The sequence below is a fragment of the Fundulus heteroclitus genome, chromosome 23, assembly GCF_011125445.2.
Source record: "Fundulus heteroclitus isolate FHET01 chromosome 23, MU-UCD_Fhet_4.1, whole genome shotgun sequence".
NCBI classification, from domain to species: Eukaryota; Metazoa; Chordata; class Actinopteri; order Cyprinodontiformes; family Fundulidae; genus Fundulus; species Fundulus heteroclitus.
This window is the reverse complement of record NC_046383.1, coordinates 22,444,031-22,471,949: the sequence shown is the minus strand read 5'-3', so window position 1 is coordinate 22,471,949 and position 27,919 is coordinate 22,444,031. Positions and strand designations below refer to the sequence as shown.

The window sequence follows — 27,919 nt, the reverse complement described above, 5'->3', positions numbered from 1 at the left end:
GCATACACGATAAATGAAACAAAGTAACATTTCATATTGACCAATGTATATTTTGTGTGACTTAAGTAAAATGACATTTCTATTTTTTCATTATTATTTTTTGTGGAAATATTCAAAGGTGAGTACGAAGTGAAGTTTATTAGTCAAACTAGAGTGGAGTACTGTTGCACCTCTCCAAGCCTTTTAATTTAAAGACCGGCACGCCTGGTCTGATTTCTTCCAAACAGTCCAGAACTGGGTTATTGTAAGTCAGCTTTTCTTTCCTCTGAGACGAAGCAAACTCATCCTGCATTCTGACAGACGACGTGTGAGGTGTGATCCGCTCTTTGTCCCCCTCCTCGTCGTTGCGACCCGCCTCACGGGCGAAGCTGCAGCAGACAGTTGCCTTGGTGATCAAGCGGTCAAGGGGTTTGAGGGAATGCATCCACTTGGGCAGGAAGTCCCAGGACCGAAGTTTGGTGGGCAGACGGCGGGGGCTGTGAGCCTGCATCGTGTTAACTGCAGCGATGAAGATGGTGACACCCAAAAAAGGACCCCCAACTCCAGCCATCACCCGCCAGCCAGCCATCGAGAGGCCGAGCACAAGGGACGGTAGGAGCAGGAAACAGAGGAGGAGGTAGAGGACGGCAAACCAGCGGTATTTGGCAGTGCGCTCACCCAGAAAATAAGCCATCCTTATGGGCAGACGCATGAATGGGACAGGATACCACAGCAGGATGCCAAAAACATTGAAGAAGAGGTGACAAAGAGCAATCTAGATGCAAAAAAAATACAAAAACAGTTGAAAAGGACCAAATATGCCCTTTTGTATATACACATTTAACATGAAGTTATAATTGCATCTAATAAAAGAGAAGCAAACCTGAATAGAAGCTGCTAGTTTGTTCCCAGGACTGGCCAGAGCTGCCAGCAAGGCTGTGGCTGTGGTGCCGATGTTGGAGCCCAGCGTGAGAGGATAGGCCCGCTCCAGACTGATGACACCAATTCCTAGCAGATAGGATAAGAAACATGCTGTGTAATGGGAGAAAAACAGCAGAGATGAACCCGTAATGGCTCAATAATTTTCACTTGCGCTTTTGTTTTCATTACATAATCCTACAGCGAGGTAACGTAGATTTCACTGGGAGCCAGAGAAGAAATCCAATATGCAGGACAAGCAGAAATCTATTTTTGTATTAAAAGCCGTTTGTGGCTTTACATTTTAAGCTTGCTTAATTACCTCTCTTGGAAGTGGGGATTATTCTGATCTCATATTTATCACTGTGTGGCAGGCTGATGACTCAGTCATTGCTGATTTTATATGCTTCCTTTAGCCGTCCACAGACAGTGTCTTTTATGAAGCGCTTTCTCACCAATTTCACTAGACTCAGTAAACGCAGGCCGACATGTAGCCTTATTTTTATCTGCAGATCCAACATAACATAAAAATCTGGTTATAAAAGAATAAAAAAACAATAGAATAGCTCCTAAATAACAAATGTAGTGTGGTAAACCTTTTCCGTGTACAATTTACTGCTTTTATAGTAAATGTCTTTTTAGAGGTTATGGTGTTAAAATTTATATCTAGATGCAGAACGCAATGGCCTTGGGAAAAGAGCCCAGTTTATGAGCTATCATCTTTCCTTTCAGTAAATTCTTCAAATCTGAGGAATTTACTGACTTTAGAGACGTCTGAGCCTTTGTGTTCTTTGTGATGTGCTGTTTAAACCTCATAGACCAGACTAAATAGATCAAGCCAACATCATGTTGCTGTAGCCTTTTCCAACAGTATAATTTTATTAAGCAGTAAATATCTCAAAAACCTGCACTAAAGTCAATAACAATTTTGAGGCAAAATACCAAGAAGGAAAATATGATGTATTTTGATAATGGTATCTTTAATGTTGACTCCAGGTCCAAACCAACCGTGATGTAACTGAACAATTTCAGTCAAAAACAACTACGCTTGGGGTGGGATTAGCTTTAGTTTTGGAGTCTATGTGGGAGGAGGTTGATCCGTGTTAAATGCTCTAATATCTTGTGGATTTGTAATACAAATGCACTTAATAGGACAAAAGAGAAAACAGAAACAAACATGAAAGAGTGAAAAAGTCAGATTAATAGGAGATTTAACTTAATATAAAAATGTTTTGCTGTGTAGAAGGGAAACAATTGAGTTACTGGTACATAATCTAAAATTCTAAGAACCGGTTATTACTTTTGGTGGTCACTTAGTCTGCTTAGCTTTTTAGGTGATGAGTGGGAGTTCAGTATAGAGCAGGTGATATTCCGACTACCCATCTTAAAAAAAGCCCACTCAAGTGCTTCCCCATGTCTTTGTTGTATCACATGGGAATTTGCTCCATTTCCTATATTCTGCAGCTAATTCATTTTCCATGTTTTCACAGAATTTCAAAAATCTTATGTTTTTGTCATGCTTTTTGGAATTTCAGCATAAAAATACGTGTTTACCAGGAAAACAAAGCACTTTTTTTTTTTTGCAAAAGTTTTCATATTTTGAGCCTTTAAATATAAATCTATTTATTTGTATAGCACCAGTTCAACAACAAAAGTCATAACAAGGCAGTTTACAAAGTAAATTATACCAAATCATGCATGCAGATTGATTAAAAACTATTCTATCTTTAAATGCTTGGTGGTGGTGGTGGGGGGTGGGGGTGGGGGTTAGGGCCGAAGTATGGGCCAGGTAGATCAGGATTTGATAGTGGTCCCCGCCCCTCCTATCCTGATGATGGGGTCCACCCTGTGGGTCTGGGGGCTGGATACCCTTCTGGTATAGGATGTGTGTGATGAGTGCGAGTGTGTGCACTGTGTCCTTTTTTTGTGGGTAAGAGTGTTTGCATGTGGGGGCACTTGGGTGGGAATGTGAGAATGTGACTGTGTACTTGGTTTTCTGTATGTCTTTTTGTCAGGTTGGGTTTGGACTGCCCCCTCTCCTGGGACATCTCAGGTCTGTGATTTCGGCTGCTGTAATTACTTCCATCCACTTTTGCTTTTAAGGGACACGTTCTTACTGCCTTTCATGGCAGTCTAAAATATGGCTGGTGCGGAAAAACACTAGGTGGGGAGCCTACCCCCCCTCCCCCGTCCTGTTGGCTGGCACCTCGACCCGCTGGTGCGTTGGTGGTCCTCGGTGTCCAGGGCTGGGTGCTCAGGTGTGTGCTGGCTCACTTTGGCGGCTGCTTCCCGGGGCCTAGGATCCCGTGGCTCTGTTGCCCCCCCCCCAGAGTGCGGGGAGCCGCTGGGCCTTCGGTCTCTGGGCTCATTGCTGAAACCACTCCACCATAGCTGGTTGCTGGCAGAGCCTATGGGTCCGTTGCTACAGCTCCTGGGGGCTTCAGCACTGTGGCTGTTGGGTGTTTCCTGGGGCTCCTCTCTGCTCTTCCCTGGGTTGGGGGAGGCAGCTATCTTTGTGTTTGGCCCTCCTCAGGCACCTTTACTGTGGGGGCTCTTTCAGGTATCTGGGGTTCTAGTTTCACCAGAGTCTGCCCCTGCGCCCTGGGGGACAGGTCTTTGGCTCCTCACAACCACTTCTGAGCATTTTTCGTATTGATAAACCTTACATATACAAGTGCATACTTGCAAACATCTGCAGGTGCTTGGATTCGGGTGCTTATTGAATCGCTTCTATACAGAAAACCCCTATTATTAGCTTAGCTATCACTTTATACATCTCATATTAAATAATACTGTGTATTTTTCAGTGATGTTATCAACACATACATACATACACACACACACACACACACACGTGTAGAAGCAGACTGAGAACATTATCTTGTTCACTCCTTTTCCACTCCTCTTAATGCTACACTGCCAAGTGTAGCATTAAATGGATTAATGCAACAAGCAAACAAAAAACAATTCTATCTAAAGAAATCCTTCAGATTATATCAGGTCATTGACAAGCAGCATTCACTCCTCCTGGATCAAAATGTATCCACAATGAACAGTCACTTGCATTGTGTCTTTGCAGCAATCCCTCATACCGAGCATGCATGTAGTGACAGTGGAGAGGAAAACTCTCCTTTAACAGGAAGAAACCTCCAGCAGAACCAGGTTCAGTGTGAATGACCATCTGCCACGGCCGACTGGTGGTTTGAGAAGTCAGATCATACAAGCACCAAAAACAAAGAAGCACTGATCCAGGAGTACTTTCTGTGTGGGAGAGGGTAATGGCAGTACTTACCCCATATGGTAGCTTCATCTAAGAGAGAAACACCGCTGAGCAGATAACCTCTGAGCCAGATTTCAAGTCGCCAGGATTAAATTTGTAGTTTTTGTGCATTTATTAGTTTCTGTTTCACACGATGCACAGATTATTTTTTACTTTAACTCTTTCTGCATTTCTAAGCAGGTAACATGTCTTTCTGTGGCCTGATTAGCAATGCAGAACATCAACTATAGAGATATCATCATGATTTTCCATGCCTTCTATTATTTTATATTTCCTGTAAATATGTGCCAAAGTAACCTCAGGGGACCAAGACTTTGTGCTTTCTTTTATTTGTTATGCAATGTCCATATAGTTCCCAAATATATATGCAAATATTTAAGAAGCTCTTGAAAAGAGCATATATCAATTATCTTTTAAAACACAATTTAGTTATATTAATGTGGAAGAAAGATTTGGCACTCACCTACTAGTGGAGTCATGGCTGAGGTGAAAACAGAGCTACTCTGGACCACAAATGTAACCCCTGCACCCACAAACATGGCAATATAACCTGCAAGCCATCCAAACGGATGTGGCAGGTCTGTGGGGAGGCACGTAAGAAAAAGTAAATACTCAAGAAACAACAAGGACGAACAGAGTTTTCTAAAGAATGAATAACACCCTCATATGTGGCTGCAGGTTAAAAAGCAGTCTATTGATGAGCAGTCAAGCCAAACTGGAAATCCTGATCTACCTGCATCCCAATAAAATGTAGCATTTTCCTTCTTCAATTATTATGAACTACATGAATTATAACATGTAAAAATCTAGAGAGAGGACCCACCCGTGTTAATGACTTTATGGATGACTTTTGCCACCTGGCCTTGAAGCAGAGAGTTGAGTAGTTTGACCAAAAGCAGCAGACACGTGCAGAGGAGGAGGAGGGAGGCTGTCAGGAGAATTAGGCCCACTGTGAGATCTGACAGCTGTGTAGATGTGAACAAATGGTGACCTACAAAGAGACAGAGCCCACAAACATCAGGGTATTTTTTCACACCGAATTTTAGGTTCATTTTAAAGAAAAACAAATGCTTGATAGCAATACTACAAACTCACACTTGACACGTGTTGATGACGATGAGTCAGAAAGGAAACCACAGTTTTCAACGCTTTGGTTGGCAGCAGACTACAGAGAGAAAGATGGAAAGTTTCATGAAAGGAACTTTTCTACCACTGAATGTATGTGTAAGTGGAAGTAAACCAGCTATTACCAACACCGTGTCAGCCCGGCACCACTGTTTCACCAGGCTCCGGTTCCTCATGCCCTCGTTCCCCACAGCGATCCCTGTGATCACGCACTTATCCAGCTGGGGATGAAAGGACTTTATTTTTCAGCACATTTCGAGGCGGTAAGGTTAAAGCTAAAGTCGGTAATCCTGTTCAGAAACACCTTTTATTATACTGGGTAAAGTCATCCTTCCATCCTGAAAGTAGTCAATATATGATCTATTCAGAAAAAGGAGGTTTAAAAACTTCCATCTCTGGGAGCTGCAGGCTTGTAAAAACTAACTGTGCACCAGAAGGGCAGAACTGAGTGGACTCTAATCAGTGCAGCAGGTGGATCTGATCTACCTGATTAACTGGTGACTGAGGAGTGGAACCAAACAATAAACAGTCCAGAATAGTCCAAAAATAAAAACACAAAAACCTAAAACCATGACAGTGGGTGAAAAACATCCTGGTGCTTGCATGCAGCCTCTCGGTGCTCTTTGCACTAAAAACGCCACCTACTCTAAACAATGCCGGCTGGGCGGCGGCTGTGTGAATGCTTTATTAAACACGATATTAGCAAAAAATGAATTTAAATTATTACTTTTTTTTTACCTGAATAATGAGCTTGGTGACTGGCTCCGTGATGACCTTGAGTAGTTCTGGTGCTTCCTCGCCGGGCTGCAGTCTGAAGATGCCGACCAGCCTCTTGGACAGCAGGGTGAAGATCCCACTCAGCACCTCCAGAGGCAGCAGCACCAGGACCGACAGCCAGTTGAAGCAGTCGTGGACCGTCGCTCCGGCAAAGGCCCTGCGGTGGGTCACAGTCATTAACTCCGCTCAGCAAGGTCGCCCAACACCAGGCTGATCCCCTACTTTGAGTAATTGCGTGTTAATCTGACGCTCGCAGGTGGACTTTCCTAGACATCAGTGACGTCATGAGCGCTTCTGTTACGACTGTGTGTTTATTTATTGCAAGATGTTGATGAAAATAATTATTTAATGGTGCAGATAAAATAACATGCCATCTGCTCGGTGTGTTATCATTTCATGACAGATATTTGCTGGCGTGGAATTAGACTGGATGCATGCCATTATTGTCACTTTCACACAGAAATAGAGCTCATGACGCCGCAAACAGCTGCCAGGGCTTTCTCTTCCACCCCCTCTGCTTTCATCCCTGCAGTTTGCCTCTTTCTTTCCCCCCCCCCCCCCCCCCCCCCCCATATAATCATTTCAGTTCCCTCTTTCCTCCTCCTGTGCGTCCTGCATTGTTTGACCCGCCACACTTGCTCACTCACCGTTGAAACTCATTTCTCTCTGCAGCGTGCATCATGGCCACAATGGTGTTTGTGACGGAGGTTCCGATGTTGGAGCCCATGATAATTGGAACGGCCGACTTCGCCTCCAACACTGCGAGGAGAGACAGAATAGTGGGCTGCCTCAAAGTCGTTATGACGCACCTTGTCCGAGTTTACCATGAATAGCAGTTTATGCCAGGAATAATTACGATACATGACCCATTCCTCTCTGAATGCAAGGCGAGTTCAAATGGTGATGAGACAAGGTTGTAATTTCCAAGGGAGAGGGGGCAGCTTTACAGGCGAGGTTAATGTGGAGAGCGTCTTTTAATGGTTGAACAGAGAGGAAACACATCATGGACACAATCATCCTTACCTTCCTCTGTGTTTGATAATTATTAGCAATCTTTTTTCTTTGCTCTTTTAAAAAGGGGCAGAGAGCCAGCTCCTGCTGCATGATGTCACTGATTTTACAGACTGAACGTGGAGCCTGAGCTGATATAAATGTCCGTAAAGGCAAGAATGATTTGACTGATTGAAAGCTCACAGGTGTTGGCACACAGTGGTTTGGGATCTGCTTTGAATTAAGGTCACAATATAATTTAGACAAATTTTTACCACTGAACTATAATCTAGAACAGGGGTGTCCATAGTGTGGTCCAGAGGCCCCCAAACTGAAATTCAAGAATGATTTGGCCCACCAGTCCAGGTGGTTGAGGCAGATGGAGACTTTTTTTTTTTTAATTAGGGGAAAATTATTACAGACAAGTAAAAATTTCCTCGCAAGTTAAAATTTTTCTACAATTGAAAATATTAACTATGTTATAATGATGTGCACTAGATGTGCTATGCCTGAGTCAGCCATAATAGGGATAAATGCAAAGGTGTCCTAATTTTTTCCTCACCAGAAAAAAAAATAATTGCAGTAAAATTTACAAAAACTTTTTTTAAAGTCCAAGTCCATAAATATCCATTTGTCCAAATATATTAAAAGAAAAAGAAACCTTCACTTTTTTTTTTTTGTTTGTTTTGTTTTTACCAACATTCAGTACCCAGACTAGCCATAATGGTTATTTTTTTTCTGTCAGGATTCTCTGTGCTGCTCTACTCTAACTCTATTCCACAGGTGTGTCTGGTTGGCTGAGGAGGCGTGGCCCACACCTGCAGCTCGTTGCAGGCGGCTTCCTCTGGCTTCTTAAGCAGAGCGCTGACAGATGGAAGACGCCAGAGCCTTAACCAGTCGTGGTACGACGTGGCCTCTGTCCCTACGCTCGGACACCAGCTTGTGAGTTTTTTGCTCTTCGTTTTTTGACTAATTTTTGGATCTCTGTTTGCCTCAGATTTTTGTGCTTGGATGCACTCACCCGTCTTGACGTCTCGTTCCGAAGAAACAGACCAGCAGAACCGCCTGCTCAGATTTTGCTCTGGCGCTCCCCTCTTACTTCCTGGATGTTACCCAGCGAGGCCTGAGTTCCCCTCTCCCGGTTCCTGCTGGTTCTGCATTTCACTCTGGTCAATCCATCTGTCAACCGTTGCCGACGAGGTTCGCTCAGGATCCCTCGCCAGTTACATCAGCCGTCCTCAGCCACCAGCCGCCTACCTCCAGCTGAGTAGAATCATAGAGTTTCCCCGACGCTACTTCTTCCCGGTTAGGTCCGCCCGGCTAAATGGTAAGCAGCGCACTTCTAGCAATTCCCCTGGTTCAACTTTCAGAGTTTCTGACTTCCTCTCTCTTACAGACTCGCCAGCCTTGACGTTCTGATCCAGCCGACTCACCCGTAGTCCCGTCCTTAGATCTGCCTGTTTCTTATAATAAACATCTTTAAACTGTGTTTTGCCTTCCGATCGTATCTGCATGTGGACTCGTCACCTGAAAACCATGACAGAAGAAGGCTCTGGCCACCAAAGTCCAGCGGATACGTTCGGGCGGCAGTTAGCCGCACAGCAAGAACAGATGCAGTCGCTAGGTTTAGCCGTAAATTCAACACAGGAGCAGCTTCATAGATTAGCCGCTCAGTTTAGCCAGCTCATGGACACAGTTACTTCCGCGATGACGTCGCCTGTCACTCAAAACACTAGCACCCCGCCTCCCGTCGCTCCGAGCGCTGAGAATCAGCTTTGGGCTCCGCCACTTGAGAGCGCGTCACCTAGTCCGGAGAAGTTCTCTGGTGACCATGGGAGTTGCGGAGGTTTCCTTTTCCAGTGTAAACTGGTGTTTAACCGATCCCCCCAGACTTTCGCCTCAGATGAGGTTAAGATATCTTATGTACTACGACTCCTAACAGGTAAAGCACTTAGTTGGGCTGAGGCTCGATTCCCTGATTGTCAGTCATTCGGGGTTACTTTTCAGGAATTCGTTACCGAGTTTAAGACTATTTTTTCGCCCGAGTTAGATTCGGCTCATCAGTCTCGTCATCTCCTTACGTTAAAACAGCGCGGTCGACGCGTATCTGACTTCTCAGTGGAGTTTCGTACGGTTGCCGCAGCGGCGGATTGGCAACCCAGACCGTTAAAGGCAGTATTTTTTCAGGCTCTTGATGAGTCCCTTAAGGATGAATTAGCCCGGGTGGAGGAACCCGGGGATTTTGAGGATTTTGTGGCGCTAGCCATCCGGTTGGATACCCGGCTACGTAGTCGGAGCCGAGTTAGACCGAACCAAGTCATGCGATCATCCACCCCTTCCACGCTCACCCATAGGGAACCGCGGTCCGCTCCATCACCTCCTGAACCCATGCAGTTGGGCCAGGTTGGTTTAACCAATAAGGAGCGTCAACAGCGTTTCGCGGGCAACTTATGTCTATACTGTGGGGGGGAAGGTCATTTCCTTAAGGATTGTCCGGTTCGGCCAAAAGATCCAGTCCACCGTTCGTAACGGGGAGAACGGTGGACGTTAATAGTTCTAGCCCCCGAGTAGTAACTAAGGCGCCATCTCTTTCTCGCTTACATTTACCCGTGACGTTAATGTTCGATCAGGATACTTTCGATGTCTCGGCTCTAGTTGATTCCGGTTCGGACTTCAACCTAATTGACCAAACCGTAGTGGATCAGCTTCGGGTGCCGGTCGAACCTTTACCCGAGCCTCTCCGGGTGTCGTCCTTGGATGGGCAGAGTTTAACCTTAATCACCCATCGCACTCGACCTCTAGTAGTGATAGTTTCGGGTAACCACCGGGAACAACTTTCGTTTTTTGTGTTCCCTGTAAAGCGTTCACCCGTTGTTTTGGGTTTAGCCTGGTTAAGTGTCCATAGCCCGCAGTTTAACTGGGCCGAGTCCCGATTAGAATCTTGGTCTCCAGCTTGTCATTCTCGTTGCTTACAGTCCGCTCGCCCTGTATCTGATACCCCTTCCCCTGAGACAGAGTCTGGGGACGTTCTTGACCTATCGCTAGTTCCGGAGGAATACCACGATCTTCAAAGAGTATTCAGTAAGACTCAGGCTTGTTCACTTCCCCCACATCGCCCTTACGATTGCGCTATTGACCTTTTGCCTGGGGCTCCACTACCGGTGAGTCGGCTCTACAACATCTCCAGGTCAGAACGTCAAGCGCTCGAGAAGTATATAGGGGAGTCTCTAGCTACGGGGTTAATCCGTCCTTCATCCTCCCCATTGGGTGCGGGGTTTTTTTTTGTTGGGAAGAAGGATGGAACCCTTCGACCCTGTATCGATTATCGAGGGCTTAACCAAATAACCGTTAAGAACAAGTACCCGCTCCCTCTATTATCCTCAGCCCTCGAACCGGTCCAGAATGCTAAGATCTTCACTAAACTTGATCTGCGCAACGCTTATCATTTGGTTCGGGTGAGACAGGGGGATGAGTGGAAGACGGCCTTTAAGACCCCGCTAGGTCACTTTGAATACTTAGTCATGCCTTTTGGTTTGTGCAATGCCCCAGCAGTTTTTCAAGCATTAGTGAACGATGTCCTTCGGGATTTTCTGAATGTTTTTGTTTTCGTTTATCTTGACGATATCCTGATTTACTCTCGTGACCTAGAACAACATAAACAACACGTCCGTCTTGTTCTCCAGCGATTATTAGAGAATCGCTTATTTGTTAAGGCCGAGAAGTGTGATTTTCACCAGTCTTCTGTTTCCTTTCTTGGCCTGATTTTAGAGGGTGGACAGGTGAAGTCTGATCCAGAAAAGATAAGGGCAGTGGTGGAATGGCCTGTTCCTGAGTCGCGCAAACAGCTCCAACGCTTTCTTGGTTTCGCTAACTTCTATCGGCGCTTTATCAGGAACTATAGTCAGGTAGCATCTCCTTTACATGCTCTCACTTCCCCCAAAATACCTTATGTCTGGAGTCCAGAGGCCGAGGAGGCTTTCAGTAAACTTAAGGCCCGTTTTTCCCAGGCTCCCATACTAGTTCACCCCGACCCAGCTAAACAGTTTATCTTAGAGATTGATGCCTCTAATACCGGGGTGGGAGCGGTTTTGTCCCAACAGTCGGAGGTAGACTGTAAGTTGCACCCTTGTGCGTTCTTCTCCCGTCGGTTATCACCAGCAGAGCAGAACTATGATGTAGGTGATCGTGAGCTACTAGCTATTAAACTAGCGTTGGAGGAGTGGCGGCACTGGTTAGAGGGATCCGAGCAGCCCATCATAATATGGACAGATCACAAGAACCTCTCCTATCTGCAGTCAGCCCGTCGACTCAACTCTAGACAGGCCCGTTGGTCTTTGTTTTTCTCTCGATTCAACCTCACCATCACCTACAGACCCGGCTCCAGAAATGTCAAGCCTGATGCACTGTCCCGTCTGTTTACATCTTCTGAACAAGAGAGGGAGCCGGAACCGATTCTTCCTCCCACCTGTACGGTTGGAGCGCTGCATTGGGATCTGGAGGACAGAATCAGACAGGCCCAACTCTTAGACCCGGACCCAGGTACAGGGCCACCTGGGCTTAAGTACGTTCCCCAGTCTGTTCGTCCTGAGGTTCTACGTTGGAGTCATGACACGAAGTTTTCCGCCCATCCGGGCATTTTTAGAACCCAGTCCCAGGTCTCCCGGCGATTCTGGTGGCCTTCATGGACGAAGGATGTTCGAGAATATGTTCTCGCCTGCCCCGTTTGCGCCCAGAATAAGTCTTCTACACAGCCACCTTCCGGTTTGTTAAATCCTCTTCCCATCCCCAGACGTCCATGGTCCCACATAGCGATTGATTTCGTTACCGGTCTCCCCTTGTCCCAAGGTATGTCAACTATTTTGACGGTAGTTGATCGGTTTTCTAAGTCCTGTCATCTTATTCCCATCCGCAAATTACCCAACGCACTCCAGACAGCTCAGCTTCTTATCAGACATGTGTTCAGGCTTCACGGCATCCCTGTTGATATCCTCTCTGACCGGGGTCCTCAGTTTATCTCCCAGGTCTGGCGGCACTTTTGCTCTGCTCTGGGTGCCCGTTATACACTCACCTCTGGATATCATCCTCAGACTAATGGCCAAACTGAACGCATGAACCAGCAACTAGAGACTACTCTCCGCTGCCTTACGTCATCTTCACCCTCCGACTGGAACAAGTTTTTGCCCTGGGTGGAGTATGCCCTTAATTCACACATCACCTCTGCTACTGGACGTTCACCTTTTGAGGTTGCTTTGGGATATCAGCCTCCACTTCTACCCACAGAGGAACTCAGGATTCCCTTCACATCCGTAAACGACTACATTGCTCGCTGCCAGGACATCTGGAGATCAACCATCACTGCCCTCACTCGCACCGCAGAGCGGAGCAAGAGGTTTGCCGACCAGCACCGCCGACCAGCTCCTCAGTATCGCCCCGGTCAGAAGGTTTGGTTATCTTCCAGAGACGTTTTGTCCAATCCATCCGCTAAGAAGCTTGCTCCCCGGTTCACTGGTCCCTATGAGATAGAGACAGTGATTAACCCGAGCACTGTCCGTTTACGTTTGCCCCCTCACTCCCGAGTACACCCTACTTTTCATGTGTCCCAGATTAAGCCCGTTTTGGACAGCAACTTGTGCCCTCCTTCCGGACCCCCTCCACCCTCCCAGGACAGTCAGAACCCTCGGGTTCTCAGGGTTGTGGATGCCCGTCGGCGAGGTAGGGGTCACCAATACCTCGTCGACTGGGAGGGTCGTAGCTCTGAGGAGCGCTCGTGGGTTTCTGCAGCTACTATTTTGGATAAGGACTTGATTTCAGATTTTTGGGCTACTCAGCCCAGCACCTCTTCGTCTGGGCCGCCAGGAGGCGGCCGTTGAGGGGGGGGTAGTGTCAGGATTCTCTGTGCTGCTCTACTCTAACTCTATTCCACAGGTGTGTCTGGTTGGCTGAGGAGGCGTGGCCCACACCTGCAGCTCGTTGCAGGCGGCTTCCTCTGGCTTCTTAAGCAGAGCGCTGACAGATGGAAGACGCCAGAGCCTTAACCAGTCGTGGTACGACGTGGCCTCTGTCCCTACGCTCGGACACCAGCTTGTGAGTTTTTTGCTCTTCGTTTTTTGACTAATTTTTGGATCTCTGTTTGCCTCAGATTTTTGTGCTTGGATGCACTCACCCGTCTTGACGTCTCGTTCCGAAGAAACAGACCAGCAGAACCGCCTGCTCAGATTTTGCTCTGGCGCTCCCCTCTTACTTCCTGGATGTTACCCAGCGAGGCCTGAGTTCCCCTCTCCCGGTTCCTGCTGGTTCTGCATTTCACTCTGGTCAATCCATCTGTCAACCGTTGCCGACGAGGTTCGCTCAGGATCCCTCGCCAGTTACATCAGCCGTCCTCAGCCACCAGCCGCCTACCTCCAGCTGAGTAGAATCATAGAGTTTCCCCGACGCTACTTCTTCCCGGTTAGGTCCGCCCGGCTAAATGGTAAGCAGCGCACTTCTAGCAATTCCCCTGGTTCAACTTTCAGAGTTTCTGACTTCCTCTCTCTTACAGACTCGCCAGCCTTGACGTTCTGATCCAGCCGACTCACCCGTAGTCCCGTCCTTAGATCTGCCTGTTTCTTATAATAAACATCTTTAAACTGTGTTTTGCCTTCCGATCGTATCTGCATGTGGACTCGTCACCTGAAAACCATGACATTTTCTATATGAAGTTGCTGCTTTTCCACAACAGAAATGTTAATGTGAACCCGGAGAAAACAAACGCAAATTATCTTATTATTTCAGTACCTGTTTAAGGTCAATGCTTTCACATTTACACATTTTCAAATTCAGACAACTCTAAAATTTGCCCAAAACGAATGTTGGCTAAAGAAAAAGGTGAAAAATAGTTCAGGTTATTTAGGAAAACAAGGTATAACATGGTAGGAGTACGGGTTTGGTCTTTTAGGGCCATACGTGGCGATTTTTGTTCTTAGTTATGTGTTAAGATAGGAATTGCAATTGGCTCTGCATCTGCTTAACACCTAATTGCAGCACTACATGCAGTTAAATGTGCACAGGATTAAATCCTCCTCATACATATTCATTTGGCGCTAACAGCAAATCAAACAACATAATGTTATGCCGTCTACAGTCAGTATTGAGGCCAATTTCTCATAACTCTAGGATGTTTTGTTTTTTTTGTTTTTTTTTTCAGAAATTCACAAAGGGTGTTTCCAATTCTCAGTTGTTTTTTCTTTTCGCTGTCTGAATATTTGTCTACTTATTGCATTATCTATGCACCCAAAGTAACAGCCAAGAGATAAGTACACAATGCACTAAATATGCAATCTGAGGCTGGTTCTTTTCATTTCAGAATCTATTTTACAATTTAAACCAGCTCATGTTCCTGCACTCAGACATTCACACTCGTTTTCCATGCGCCTACTCACCTCCCGAGGCCACCAGGCTGACAACAATGGAGGTGGAGGTGGAGGAGCTCTGAACCAGGATGGTGACCAATATCCCCACCACCAGCCCCGCCACAGGGTTGGACAGCACCGCGTTGTCCTGGAAAATGTCCCCTGCCACTTTACCTGGTTAAATATCCCACCCACGTACACAGAGAGGGAAAAAAATACGAAAGCAAACAAACACAAAATAGATTCTGAGAGATGAAATATCAGGAGCAGAGTGGAGCAACACTTGAATTGCATTTTTCCTCTGATTCTAAAAGGCCAGCAGTTGAAGCTTGGCAGTAAATGATAAAGTAGGACGGTGAATTGTCCCTCACTGAGTCACTCCTTTGTCACACATCAGCCAGCTGAGTCACAGTCAGCCCGCAGTGAGGGTTATACTTACCCCCTGCTAACTGGAAGGCAGAGCTCAGGGTGTCCAAAGAGCAAATGAAGAGGAAGAGGAGGATGAAAAGGAGAGGGATCTTTGATAGATTGATAAGGAGCTGCTTGATCTTGCCTGGACTCACAGCTGCAGCGTGCGGAGAGCTTTCTGTTAGAAAGATACACCAAGGCAAGAGGTTTAGACTTGCAGTGAGGGATAAATAGCTTAAGACTGACCTATTTCCCCCAGACAGCTAGAAATAAAACACAAACTGTTACATTTAAAGCCGGCGGATAACTGGCTGCCAGATATAATTTAACTCTTTAAGAGAAGAAAGCCTTCAAACTTCCTACATATTCAGTCCAACACCTGCTGGGTTACTGAAGAGTGGGACAATCCCATTGGCATGTTGCCTCTTTCTTCAGGGTGTTCGTTGCCTACTAGAATGTCCTTTTCTAACTAAATTAAACCAGGCTGCCAAACCAAGAGATAAAAGCGTTATTATCCTCTCGATGCCTTCCCTGTACCTTCTTCTCCGTGGACTCTGTCAGACATCTTTACCGACAATTCAGGGAGGAGTCGATTCGGACGTTCTCTGTGGCGCTCAGAGCTGCCAGTGAGGTCAAGGGTGGATCCGATGCCGGACTCCCTGTCCTCCTCCAGCATGAGTGTGGGCTGCATCTCAAGCCTGGGAGAACAACAAGTTAATATTAATGGCTTGATTTTATTTTTGCCAAATGAGGTTCATAGCTAGGTAAAAGTTTACTGCAGGTACGCGTCGGGCTAAAAGCCATTTAGATTGTTGTTAATATTATATAGCTAAGGTGTGGCAATAGTGAAACATTCTAGTTGTTAAAAAACATTGTTATATGTTGCAAATTTCGAAAGGGATTCTGGGTAATTGTCAGCGCGGCAGCTTTAATGCATTTAAAAACAGAAAACGATAAACCATTGTTTGTTGGAGAGGTTGGGTCTGAAAATTATACCTTCTTTAAAGGGAGGCGCAACAGGAAATGTTTGAAAACCACTGGTTTAGTTGGAGCTGTTGTTTTCCCTAGACCCAAATTCTGACCTCAGAGGTGTCAGGATGCAGCTTATTGGCTGCATGCTGAGCCTCTCTCCCTCTCTCTTGTTCCTGCGCAGCCTGATCAGTTTCACCTGGCAGGCTGCAATTAACCCACAACTGCTTCCACCTGTTCCCACTGCTTTATCAGACTCACCTCTTTCGGTTCCCGTCGCCGGTCCATAGCGTTCACTCCCGCTCAGTCCCTGCCAGTTTTTCTTGTCAGCTCCGTTGGTACCCGTCAGCCTGAAGACTCCGTTCACCTAGTCTTGTTTCAGTCAGCCCATAGACTTTCCGACAGTTTTGTTTCCTCCGGTAATCAGCTCAGACGTTCAGACCTCCACCGTTCGGCTCAGACGCTCAGACCTCCACCGCTCGGCTCAGACGTTCAGACCTCCACCGCTCGGCTCGGACGTTCAGCCCTCCACTTCGGCTCGGACATCCTGTGCTCCTCTACTCGGCGCTGAGGTTCTGCTCGCCTCTGCTCAGCTCTGATGCTCTGCTCGCCACTGTTCGGCTCTGACGTTCTGCTCGCCTCTGCTCGGCTCTGATGATCTGCTCGGCTCTGATGATCTGCTCGCCTCTGCTCGGCTCTGATGCTCTGCTCGGCTCAGATGCTCTGCTCGCCTCTGCTCGGCTCTGATGATCTGCTCGCCACTGCTCGGCTCTGACGTTCTGCTCGCCACGGCTCGACTCCGATGCTCTGCTCGCCTCTGCTCGGCTCAGATGTCCTGCTCTCCAGTGCTCGGCTCCAGAGTTCCTCCCGGTCAGTCTTTCCACACTCCTCCTGCCAGCCAGCTTCTACACCCTTCACCTCCGTCCGTTGAAAGACTCTGGTCTCATCCTCCATCTTCCAAACTATTCAATAAAACTCACTCATAAGAACTGACTCTGTGTGTGCGTGCTGTGTCCGGGTTCATCCCAGAAAAATATATCATAACATTATGGACCGGCCAAGGGATGAACCCGAGCACGCACAGAGCCTGGTGTAGAAGCTGGTAGGATCTGCCTCGCCTCCGGTTCGTCTCGCCTGGGTCGCAAAGTTGCGACGCCACGCTTCTGGATTCATCTTGCCTGGGTCGCTGAGTTGCGACGCCACGTTTCCGTCTCGTCTCGCCTGGGTCGCAAGTTGCGACGCCACGTTTCTGTCTCGTCTCGCCTGGGTCGCAGAGTTGCGACGCCCCGCCTCTGACTCTGTTTTCCTGGTCCGCCTTCCCCGCTGCTCAGCATTAAGGACGGCGCTCCTCGCTGTCGCTGCCCAGCGCTAACTTTTGCTTCTGCCCAGCATATTCAGACTTTGCTGCCCAGCGCCTTCTGGGTTTTGTTTGGAGTTATTTTTTGGTGTTGTGTTCTAGATCTGCTTTAGTTTCTAGTCTTTTTGTATATTTTTAATTGTTTTAGAAGAATTATTTCCGCCTTCTGTTCTTTGTTTTGGCTCAACCTTAGTTTTTGCTTTACTTAGGATTTTTTTTAGATTTATGTTGCTTTTGAGTATTGTGTTTTATTTTGTTTTTGTCCGGGTTTTTGTGTCCCAGGTTTATTCTAGTCATTCGGGGTTTTCTTTAGTAGTCTAGTTTTTGGTTTTCTTAGTCAGCTAGTTCGGGTTTTTGTTCTCTGTCTTCTTGTTTTAGCCATAGCCCTGATTTAGTGTTCTAGGTTCGCCTTAGTCTTCTGAGTTTTGTTTTTGAGTTCCAGTTTTTTTTTTACTTAGACTTCTTGTTTGCTTTCTGTACAGATTTCTAGCTCTAGTTATCTAGTTTTTCATTAGTTTAGTCGTACTTGCCCTCATCTCCCTGTTCTGTTTCGTTTCATAGTTTTGCTTTAGCGTTTGGTTCCTTTCCTAGTTGTCAGTCTTGTTTGTAGATCCGGTTTCAGCCCTGTAGTTTCGTTAGCTCTGTAGCCCCTGTCTTGACCCTGTAGTCCCTGTCTTGACCCTGTAGTCCCTGTCTAGCCCCTGTAGTTTCAGTCTAGCCCCTGTAATTCCAGTCTAGCCTTTGTAGTTTCAGTCCTAGCCCTGTAGTTCTAGTCTTGTTCTGTATTTGTTTTTTCTTTATTTTAGTTTTGTTTGTCTTTATTTTTCCCCCTTTAGTATTTAGGTGTCTGGGTTCCTGCGCTGTATGGGGTCCTGCGTTGGATGGAGTCCAGCGCTCTTAAAAGTCCCTGCGCTTTCTAGGTCCCTACACCCTTCTCCTGTTTTCGTTGTATGTTTTGCTCGGTTTGGGTTAGTTTAGTTCCCTTCAGTAGTTGTTTTGTTCTGTCTTGTCCTAGTGTATCTGTGTTGTTCCCTTGTTTAGGCGCATGCAGGTCGCCGCCAGAGCCCTCCGGCGCACCCATGTCGCCGGCTGAGCCCTCTGGTGCGCCAGACTGTCGCTGCCCTGCGCATGCAGGTTGCCGCCAGAGCCCTCCGGCGCTCCTATGTCGCCGGCTGAGCCCTCTGGTGCGCCAGCCTGTCGCTACCCAGTGCACGCAGGTCGCCGCCAGAGCCCTCCGGTGCTTAAGTCGCTGTCTGTGCCCTCTGGCGCGCCTGGCCTGTTACTGCCTAGCTCACCCTCTTGTTGTTGTTCCCTTGTTTAGGCGCTGCCAGAGCCCTCCGGCGCCCCTATGTCGCCGGCTGAGCCCTCTGGTGCGCCAACCTGTCGCTGCCCAGCGCACGCAGGTCGCCGCCAGAGCCCTCCGGTGCTTAAGTCGCTGTCTGTGCCCTCTGGCGCGCTTGGCCTGTTGCTGCCTAGCTCACCCTCTAGTTCCCTGGTGTTTTGGTCTTGTTTTTCTGGCGTTTAGATTTAGTGTTCCCCGGCGTGTTAGGACGCCCTCTGATTCTCGGTTCCCCAGCGTGTTAGGACGCCCTCTGATTCTCGGTTTCCCGGCGTGTTAGGACGCCCTCTGATTCGTGGTTCCCCGGCGTGTTAGGACGCCCTCTTTTCTCGGTTCCTCGGCGTGTTAGTACGCCCTCCGTTCTTGTTCCCTGGTGTTTTAGATATTCCTGTTTCCCTTGTGCCCCGGCGTTCCCTTTGCGCCCCGGCATTCTTCTTCCTCGCGCCCCGGCGTTCTCCCCACGCCCCGGCGTTCTCTTCCCCAAGCCCCGGTGTTTCCCTCACGCCCCGGCGGGTTTTCCCCTGGCGTTTCTGTACACCAGTCGTGTTCCAGCAGGAGTTGTTGAGCCTTGGTGTTTTCGTACGCCTGTTCTTCCCTCTGGCGTTAAGTACGCCCGTTCTTCCCTCTGGCGTTGTCGTACGCTTGCTCTTCCCTCTGGCGTTGTCGTACGCTTGCTCTTCCCTCTGGCGTTGTCGTACGCTTGCTCTTCCCTCTGGCGTTGTCGTACGCCTGTTCTTCCCTCTGGCGTTGTCGTACGCCTGTTCTTCCCTCTGGCGTTGTCGTACGCCTGTTCTTCCCTCTGGCGTTGTCGTACGCCTGTTCTTCCCTCTGGCGTTGTCGTACGCCTGTTCTTCCCTCTGGCGATGTCGTACGCTTGTCCTTCCCTTTGGCATTTAGTACGCCCGTTCCTTCCCTTTGGCGTTAAGTACGCCCGTTCCTTCCCTTTGGCGTTAAGTACGCCCGTTCCTTCCCTTTGGCGTTAAGTACGCCCGTTCCTTCCCTTTGGCGTTAAGTACGCCCGTTCCTTCCCTTTGGCGTTAAGTACGCCCGTTCCTTCCCTTTGGCGTTAAGTACGCCCGTTCCTTCCCTTTGGCGTTAAGTACGCCCGTTCCTTTCCCTTGGCGTTAAGTACGCCCGTTCTTTCCCCTTGGCGTTAAGTACGCCCGTTCCTTCCCTTTGGCGTTAAGTACGCCCGTTCCTTCCCCTTGGCGTTAAGTACGCCCGTTCCTTCCCTTTGGCGTTAAGTACGCCCGTTCCTTCCCTTTGGCGTTAAGTACGCTCGTTCCTTCCCTTTGGCGTTAAGTACGCCCGTTCCTTCCCTTTGGCGTTAAGTACGCTTGTTCCTTCCCTTTGGCGTTAAGTACGCCCGTTCCTTCCCTTTGGCGTTAAGTACGCCCGTTCTTTCCCCTTGGCGTTTTGTACGCCCGTTCTTTTCCTTTGGCGTTAAGTACGTCCGTTCTTCCCTCTTGGCGTTTTCGTACGCCTATATTTTCCCCGTGACGCTGTCATGCGTCCGTTTCGCCTCGGCGTTTCCCTCACGCCCCGGCGATCTCGCCCCTTGGGCCCCTGCGCTCCTCTCACGCTTCGGCGTTGTTTCTCCTTGGCGTTTCCACACGCCCGTTCCTTGCCCTTGGCGTTTCCACACGCCCGTTCCTTGCCCTTGGCGTTTCCATACGCCCGTTCCTTCCCCTTGGCGTTTCCATACGCCCGTTCCTTCCCTTTTGGCGTTTCCATACGCCCGATCCTTCCCTTTTTGGCGTTTCCATACGCCCGATCCTTCCCTTTTTGGCGTTTCCATGCGCCCGTTCCTTCCCTTTGGCGCTGTGTTGCGCCCGTTCCTTCCCTTTGGCGCTGTGTTGCGCCCGTTCCTTCCCTTTGGCGCTGTGTTGCGCTCGCTCTTTCCCCAGCGCTGTCAAGTACTCGCTTTTTCCCCGGCGCAGTCAAGCGTTCGTGTCTTTCCCTGATGTGCCGCCCCCTGATTGTGCTTTGGCACATCAGTGTTCTCTAGCTCCTTGGTTCCCCCGTGTTCTTTGGCTCCTTGATTCCCCGCTGTTCTCTAGTTCCTTGGTTCCCCGCTGTTCTCTAGCTCCTTGGTTCCCCGTGTTCTCTGGCCCCTTTGGTTCCCCGTATTCTCTGGCCCCTTTTGTGTTTGCAGGCTCTTTGGTCCCTCAGTGTTCGGTTTCGACTCTTGCCCGCCTTCCTGGGCCCCCTCCACCCGCCCGGCGTGGGGATTCTGGGCCGTCCGGTGTCCGGCCTTGGGGGGGGGGTACTGTCAGGATGCAGCTTATTGGCTGCATGCTGAGCCTCTCTCCCTCTCTCTTGTTCCTGCGCAGCCTGATCAGTTTCACCTGGCAGGCTGCAATTAACCCACAACTGCTTCCACCTGTTCCCACTGCTTTATCAGACTCACCTCTTTCGGTTCCCGTCGCCGGTCCATAGCGTTCACTCCCGCTCAGTCCCTGCCAGTTTTTCTTGTCAGCTCCGTTGGTACCCGTCAGCCTGAAGACTCCGTTCACCTAGTCTTGTTTCAGTCAGCCCATAGACTTTCCGACAGTTTTGTTTCCTCCGGTAATCAGCTCAGACGTTCAGACCTCCACCGTTCGGCTCAGACGCTCAGACCTCCACCGCTCGGCTCAGACGTTCAGACCTCCACCGCTCGGCTCGGACGTTCAGCCCTCCACTTCGGCTCGGACATCCTGTGCTCCTCTACTCGGCGCTGAGGTTCTGCTCGCCTCTGCTCAGCTCTGATGCTCTGCTCGCCACTGTTCGGCTCTGACGTTCTGCTCGCCTCTGCTCGGCTCTGATGATCTGCTCGGCTCTGATGATCTGCTCGCCTCTGCTCGGCTCTGATGCTCTGCTCGGCTCAGATGCTCTGCTCGCCTCTGCTCGGCTCTGATGATCTGCTCGCCACTGCTCGGCTCTGACGTTCTGCTCGCCACGGCTCGACTCCGATGCTCTGCTCGCCTCTGCTCGGCTCAGATGTCCTGCTCTCCAGTGCTCGGCTCCAGAGTTCCTCCCGGTCAGTCTTTCCACACTCCTCCTGCCAGCCAGCTTCTACACCCTTCACCTCCGTCCGTTGAAAGACTCTGGTCTCATCCTCCATCTTCCAAACTATTCAATAAAACTCACTCATAAGAACTGACTCTGTGTGTGCGTGCTGTGTCCGGGTTCATCCCAGAAAAATATATCATAACAAGAGGTAAATGCATTTCTTATTGGTTGACTATGGTCAGTTTGTTGGTATTTCACCTACACATAGGGATGCACGATATATATCGGACCGATAAAATATCGGCCGATATGGTGGAATTTTATATCGGACCGATAAGTAAATTCTTCCGGTAAAAATAGCCGATAAATTTATTAAATGTGGTGGAATTTTATTCAGACAGAGTAGCCCCAAAGCGGGACAAGACCTGTGGATTTTGCGTTCCTTACTATCAGGACCCAAGCTTGGCTCCATTATTGTCTGACTATAAATAGACAAACTGTGTATTAGAAGATGACAACAGCATTGCAGTTTGCAAAACCTGTTCAGCAAGAATTTTGAGAGGAGGAAAGAAGGATTTGAGTTTTAACACAACAAACCTAATAGCTCACCTGAAAAATCGTCAACATGGCACCTCATTTTTGACGATGCACTTTAATTGACTTTATTGAATTTTTTGAATTTTTATATGCATATGTTAGTACAGATAATTTCATGTTCGAAAATTATTTGACTTGACTCCAGAAATACCTTTGCTGATAGCCTTGTGAACAGTTTTTAAGAAGTTTCACTTTTTTCTTTGACCTTTGCTGTGGTTATTATTTTTTGACTTCACAAATGCCTTTGCAGTTAAGCTATAGATTTGTTCAGTAATTTTTAAGGGATGCTCTTTGTATTCTAAATTGATTTGTGTCTTTTGTTATTAAAAGCAAATAACAACTTTTTTTGTGTGATGGTATAAAAAAAAATAAACATTTGAAGAGCCAAAACCTTTTGTTTGCTGTTATAAATAAGCCACAGCTGCTAAGTAATTTGTTTTTCGTAGCACAAGCTGCAGATTATGCAAAAACTATATTGAATATGAACTTATCGGTATCGGAATCGGTATCAGCCATGAAAAGCAGAAAAATATCGGTAAATCGATATCTGTTGAAATTTTTAATATCGTGCATCACTACCTACAAACAACCAACACCAAAAAATAATTCCGCCATTAAATATACAGAAAATAATATGCCCTTTGTGTTCATAATGAGTGAATGCAAGCTCCTGCAATGGCTGAACGTTACTACTGTAAGGGCGACCTGGTCCCTGTCCACAGGACGCAGGTTTCGCTTACGGCTGAGGAGGGAGAAGACGCGTGACGCTCTGAGTGCTGTGTAGCGATGCTCAAGTAATTACAATCACAGGATGACACGACTGTGGAGGAAACAGATGAGAGCGAATGTGTTTATCGGCTCCCCGCAGTAGCGAACAAGAAGCCAGTGGAGACCATGTCTTGTATATGAGCCCATCTCGCTGAGAGCGGAAGCACACGAGCAATTACAGAAGAACAGACGCCACCCACGTCGTTCCTAAGTGGCACCTATCTTTGATTTGAGGTCAGCTGAGCGCCACACCTCCCCGCGAATGAAAGGCTTTTCAGAATCAGTGAGAAAACATCGGCATCAGTGGAGCTTGTCCTCCGCTTCTTCTGTCTGAAAGATACCCTTCACCAATCAAAGTGCAACCGCCTTTAAAGAATCTCCTATTTTAAGCTCAAAGTGCCTATTTCCCCTTTTTCCGCACCAGCCATATTTTAGACTGCCATGAAAGGCAGTAAGAACGTGTCCCTTAAAAGCAAAAGTGGATGGAAGTAATTACAGCAGCCGAAATCACAGTAATTACAGTCACTGCGTCATTAGCATTGTATGCGACATCTTCCCGCACTTTCTAATGGGCGGAGAGGCCTTGTTAGCATATGTGCAAATATATATATATATCTGTATGTGGGAGTGAGGGAAACGGCTTCCACAGATCACAACTAAACAGTCTCAGGTCAGATTTTGTGTTGGTTGATGCACACCTAATGTTGCGTCTACTACTTTTTCTCATCCATCGGCAAGTCTGGACGTGCAGAAGCGTTAACACTTCGACTCTCTTCCCAAAGCCTATTTGCCAAAGGCCTCTTGATGACCCACAAAATGTTTAGTAAAATGTTCTCTGAACTGATGACACAAAAGTCGAACTTTTTGAAAAGTGTGCGTCCTGTTGCATCTGGGGTAATGCTGGCAGAAAAGACAAAAAACAAAACAATGACAAACAATAATACCTACGGTCAAATATGGTGGTGGTGGTTTGATGGTCCGAGGCTGCTTTGCTTCATTGGGACCTGCTCTGGAACAGAAAATCTTGACGTTGAGTTCAAACACAGCAGGATGATGATCCGAAGCACACCAGCAAGTCCACCTTTGAATGTATTTTATGTTAAAGAAAGATTTGCAGGGGCCTGCTCAAAGTTTGAACTAAAATCCAACTGAGATGCTGCATCTTTATCTTAAACAATGCCATCCATGCTGAAAAACCCTCCAACCCTCCTAAATTCCTCTTTTGTGATGAAAACTGGTCGCCAGTTTTTTCCAAACGTTTCATAGCGAAAGAAGTTGTTAAGTTTGCGTTAAGCGCACATAGGGCTAAATAGGTTTGGATAGTTGATGTTTTTTGTTTTTTTTCTTAACAGGTGAAATCGTCATTTGAAAACCTCATTCTCAATTATTTAGGTTACCTTCGCCAAATGTTAAAATCTGTCTGATGGTCTGAAATATTTAAGTAAAAAAAAAAAAAAAAAAAGCAAGATCACATATGTAAGGTAGCAAACCCTTTTTCACAGCCCTCCATATAAGGAAATGTGATCAGAACTCAACAGAAAGGCTACAGAAAGATTACCGATGTTGTTCCTGCAGTGCTTACCTGGTGTTAAACGGCTTTTGCACGGGCCTTGTCAAGCAAAGCATCAAGCCGGGGAATAAATCATCTTTAAATACACTCTCAGACCTGAAAGTGTGGAGGGGAGCGCCTGTTCCTCTGGTGATTAACTCGAGACAACACAGTTAATCAATAACACAAAGAGATAAGTTAATGATGCATTAGTTAAAAAGCCATGTAGTGCCCTGGGTAATTATTGAAGCTCCCTCAGACAGTCCATTTTTCACTTGATTTGGTCCCAGATAAAGGATCCGAAGATGAAGCCGCCGCAGGTTTTGAGTTGATCCAACAAGAGAACGATGAGAGAAACCTGACACCTAGTGGTGAACCTGGAGGAATGGCGCAGGTTGTTTTTTTTGGCCCTCGGTTTTCTCACGCAGACGTTTTCCCTAATGCCGTGTGGACCATGGCAAAGATTTGGAGACGGGGTATTAACTGACTGTTTCTTTTTCCAGATAAGCCAGTGAAAGTAATTCAAACATTCGCAGAGTAATCTGCCCTCGGCCCTCGTGCTCGAGTTCAGGTATGTTTTGATTAGAGAACCGTTATCAGGGAGATTTTTTTGAGAGCCTGCCAGAGGCGCAGGTTTTCCCCTTATACGCTCCACTGCTCACGGATGGCGTTCCCCTCAGCAGCAGTGCTGGTCCGTGCAACAGGGTGAGATAATTATTAATAATTAGTTCAGCAGGACATTTGTCCCATCAGCAGTTTTTTCTGAACCAGATCATGCAAGCCTGCTGACCTCAGGCCTGCATACACAAACCCAGGGGAGATGAACTCAACAACACCGTCAGCCGTGTCTCTACTGGCCGAACGGCGACGAGAGGCGGGAGAAAAGGAGAGAGGCGCTGGTTGGTGTCCAGCAGTTTGGTGACCGCAGAGGTGAAATCCTTCTGATTTGGCATGAAGAAGGCAGAGAAGAAGTGAAACACTGGTATCCACTCACATGCAGTTACATGTGCTAAAGCCGTGGCACAGCTCTGGGCTCCTTTGGTTAGAAAGCTCTCCATATTGCAGTTAATCCCCCTCTCTAAATGCAGAAGTCAGAGTGCGCTGCCACCTGTCAGCCTGGGGATAAACAAAACTGAAGTGACAGTTTCATCATCGTGCCACTCTGCACACACCCGTTGGTCAGGGCTCTGCAGCCAAAGCATCCGTCCCAGCTTTGCCGCTCTTCAGCTGTCTGCTGGCATGGCATCGCTCTGAGGAATACATATGTGGGTACGGGGAAACCTTGTCTGCAGTAGAACAAAACATGACTTTGCTTTGCGGAATAAGTCGGTCTGGGATTGAGCGAACTATACGATTTGCTGACGTGCTTTTATCTTCGTCTTGGGAAAAACAGCTTTTAGGAGCACACGAGAATCATGTGTTGTTTGTGCAGACACACTGTTGTGAAATAGCTTTACACTAAACTTGCAAAACATATCTGTATATTTTTCATGTTAACAAGTCGGACCTGTTTTAATCTTTAGCCATATTCTTTATCAAGGTTTCTTAAAGCTTTGTACAATTTTTTTCCTACCGTGGTTGGCTTTGTTTTGACTAAAATATCCCATTATATTGAGCAGAATTTGCTTAGAATATCAGAAATATGGACAAAGTGGAGCACAGAGGACCAAATCTGTGCTTCAAGAAGCTATCTACAATATATGATGTGTGATATATTGTATCATATATGTGTATATGATATATTTACAGTGCGTACAGTATCTGAAAGTCAGATCTTTTAGAAGTAGGAAATACATACTGAGAAATATACAGGATCAGCATACAGTGCCTTGCTAAAGTTTTCACACTCCTTGAAGCTTTCTATTTTGTCAGCCTACAACCACAAACAATAAATTATTTTATTGTGATTTAATGAGAAAGACCAACATAAAACTGAATAATTGTGAAGTGGAGGGAAATGGCACATGCATTTTAAACTTTTTCCAAAAAAAAAAAACACCTCTTAAAAGTCCTGCATGCATCTGTATTCAGCTCCTTCTACTCTGATGTGCTCATATAAAAACCTTCAGAAGGCAATTCATTTGTAAATGAAGTCCACCTGTGTCTATTTTAATCTCAGTACGAGTGCAGCTGTTCAGCAACCTGTCTTGTCTTTCCTTTGATGACCAAATGAAACATAAGACACGTGAGAGAGGAAGCCGCAGTTACGTTTGAAGCGAGGATAGTTGGTAAAGCTCCATCGACGCTCGACTGGATTTAAGTCTGGACTTTAATTGGATCATTCTAACACATGCATATGCGTTGATCTAAGTCCAACCATTGTAGCAATGGCTGGTAGTTCAGAGTGACTGTACAGCTGGAAGGAGAGCCACCTCAGTATTCTCACGTGTTTTGGAGAAAAAAAAAATTGCACAGCATGATGCTGCCTCGATGGTGCATTCTGGGTGATGGGCAGTGCTGGTTTTCCAACTCACGTGGCATTTTTCATGTCGATCACAAAGTTTAGCTTTTGTCTCACCTGTCCAGAGCCCCTTCCTCAATGTTTGCTGGGTCGCCTACATGGCTTTTCTTTCATCTTACAACCTTTCTCCAAAACAGTGCAAGATTAGTAAACTTTAGAGCTCCAATCTAACACTGCCTTAAATTCCTCCAAAATATTATCCCTGACCTATCCCTGGCTGTACGTTTATCAGTCAAGACCGCCACCAGCATAAGCCTGGGCCTCCTGACGGAGAACATGGAATATCTGTTATGATACGTGGCAGAAATAAGAAAAGCAAAAGGAAAACACACAGGAATAATCAGTCGTACTTAAAAGTCATAAACTGTCAGATGCAACCTGCCACAAAGACACCATCAACCACCAAATCATATAAACTGGGTTTATTAAACATTAGATCTCTGTCAGGAAAATCCCTTCTAATTAATGACTTCATTATTGACAATAATCTTGATGTTATGTTTTTAACAGAAACATGGTTACATGAATCTAATGAAGCAGCCATTCTGCTGGAGTCGACTCCTCCAAACTACAATTTTCTTTGTGAGAGCAGACAGCAAAGGAAAGGTGGAGGAGTGGCAACATTGTTTAATGATTCACTAAAGTGTAAAAAGGTGTTTTTGGGAAAATTTGACTCTTTTGAACATTTGGCTCTCCAGGTAAAGAGCCCGGTACGAACTATGTTTCTGAATGTTTACAGGCCTCCTAAGTCCACATCAAACTTTTTTAATGATTTCAGTGACCTCTTGTCTGTGATATGTGTTGATTATGACTTTTTAATTATTGTTGGAGACTTCAACTTTCACGTTGACAACCCTGAAGACAGAAGTGCAAAAGAACTGTGTGACACACTTAGAAACTTTGCTTTAACTCAGCATGTTAAACAGCCAACACACAAGCAGGGGCATATTTTAGACTTAATCATCACTAAAGGTCTAAACATTTCACAGGTCAATGTAACTGATGTTGCCTTATCCGATCACT

The 27,919-nt window shown here is 46.9% G+C and overlaps 1 protein-coding gene across 3 annotated transcripts; it reads right to left on the bottom strand.

Moving 5' to 3' along the window:
- On the bottom strand, positions 1-25,926 carry slc34a1b (solute carrier family 34 member 1b). 3 transcript variants are annotated; one of them, XM_036127472.1, is made up of 13 exons: positions 24,469-25,926; positions 23,835-23,967; positions 15,403-15,563; positions 14,897-15,043; positions 14,488-14,631; positions 6,727-6,838; positions 6,041-6,236; positions 5,428-5,523; positions 5,273-5,342; positions 5,001-5,168; positions 4,641-4,757; positions 863-987; positions 1-754 (listed from the first exon to the last, which is right to left on the bottom strand). In XM_036127472.1, exons 3-13 carry the CDS (start codon positions 15,554-15,556, stop codon positions 149-151), a joined length of 1,935 nt encoding a protein of 644 aa, XP_035983365.1. In that variant the 5' UTR covers positions 15,557-15,563; positions 23,835-23,967; positions 24,469-25,926; the 3' UTR covers positions 1-148. The 3 variants fall into 3 exon arrangements, with proteins under 3 accessions (XP_035983365.1, XP_012706592.2, XP_021164813.2); XM_012851138.3 differs by having other exon boundaries at positions 23,835-23,895; XM_021309138.2 differs by having other exon boundaries at positions 23,835-23,890.
- Between the last annotated feature and the right edge of the window lie 1,993 nt (positions 25,927-27,919).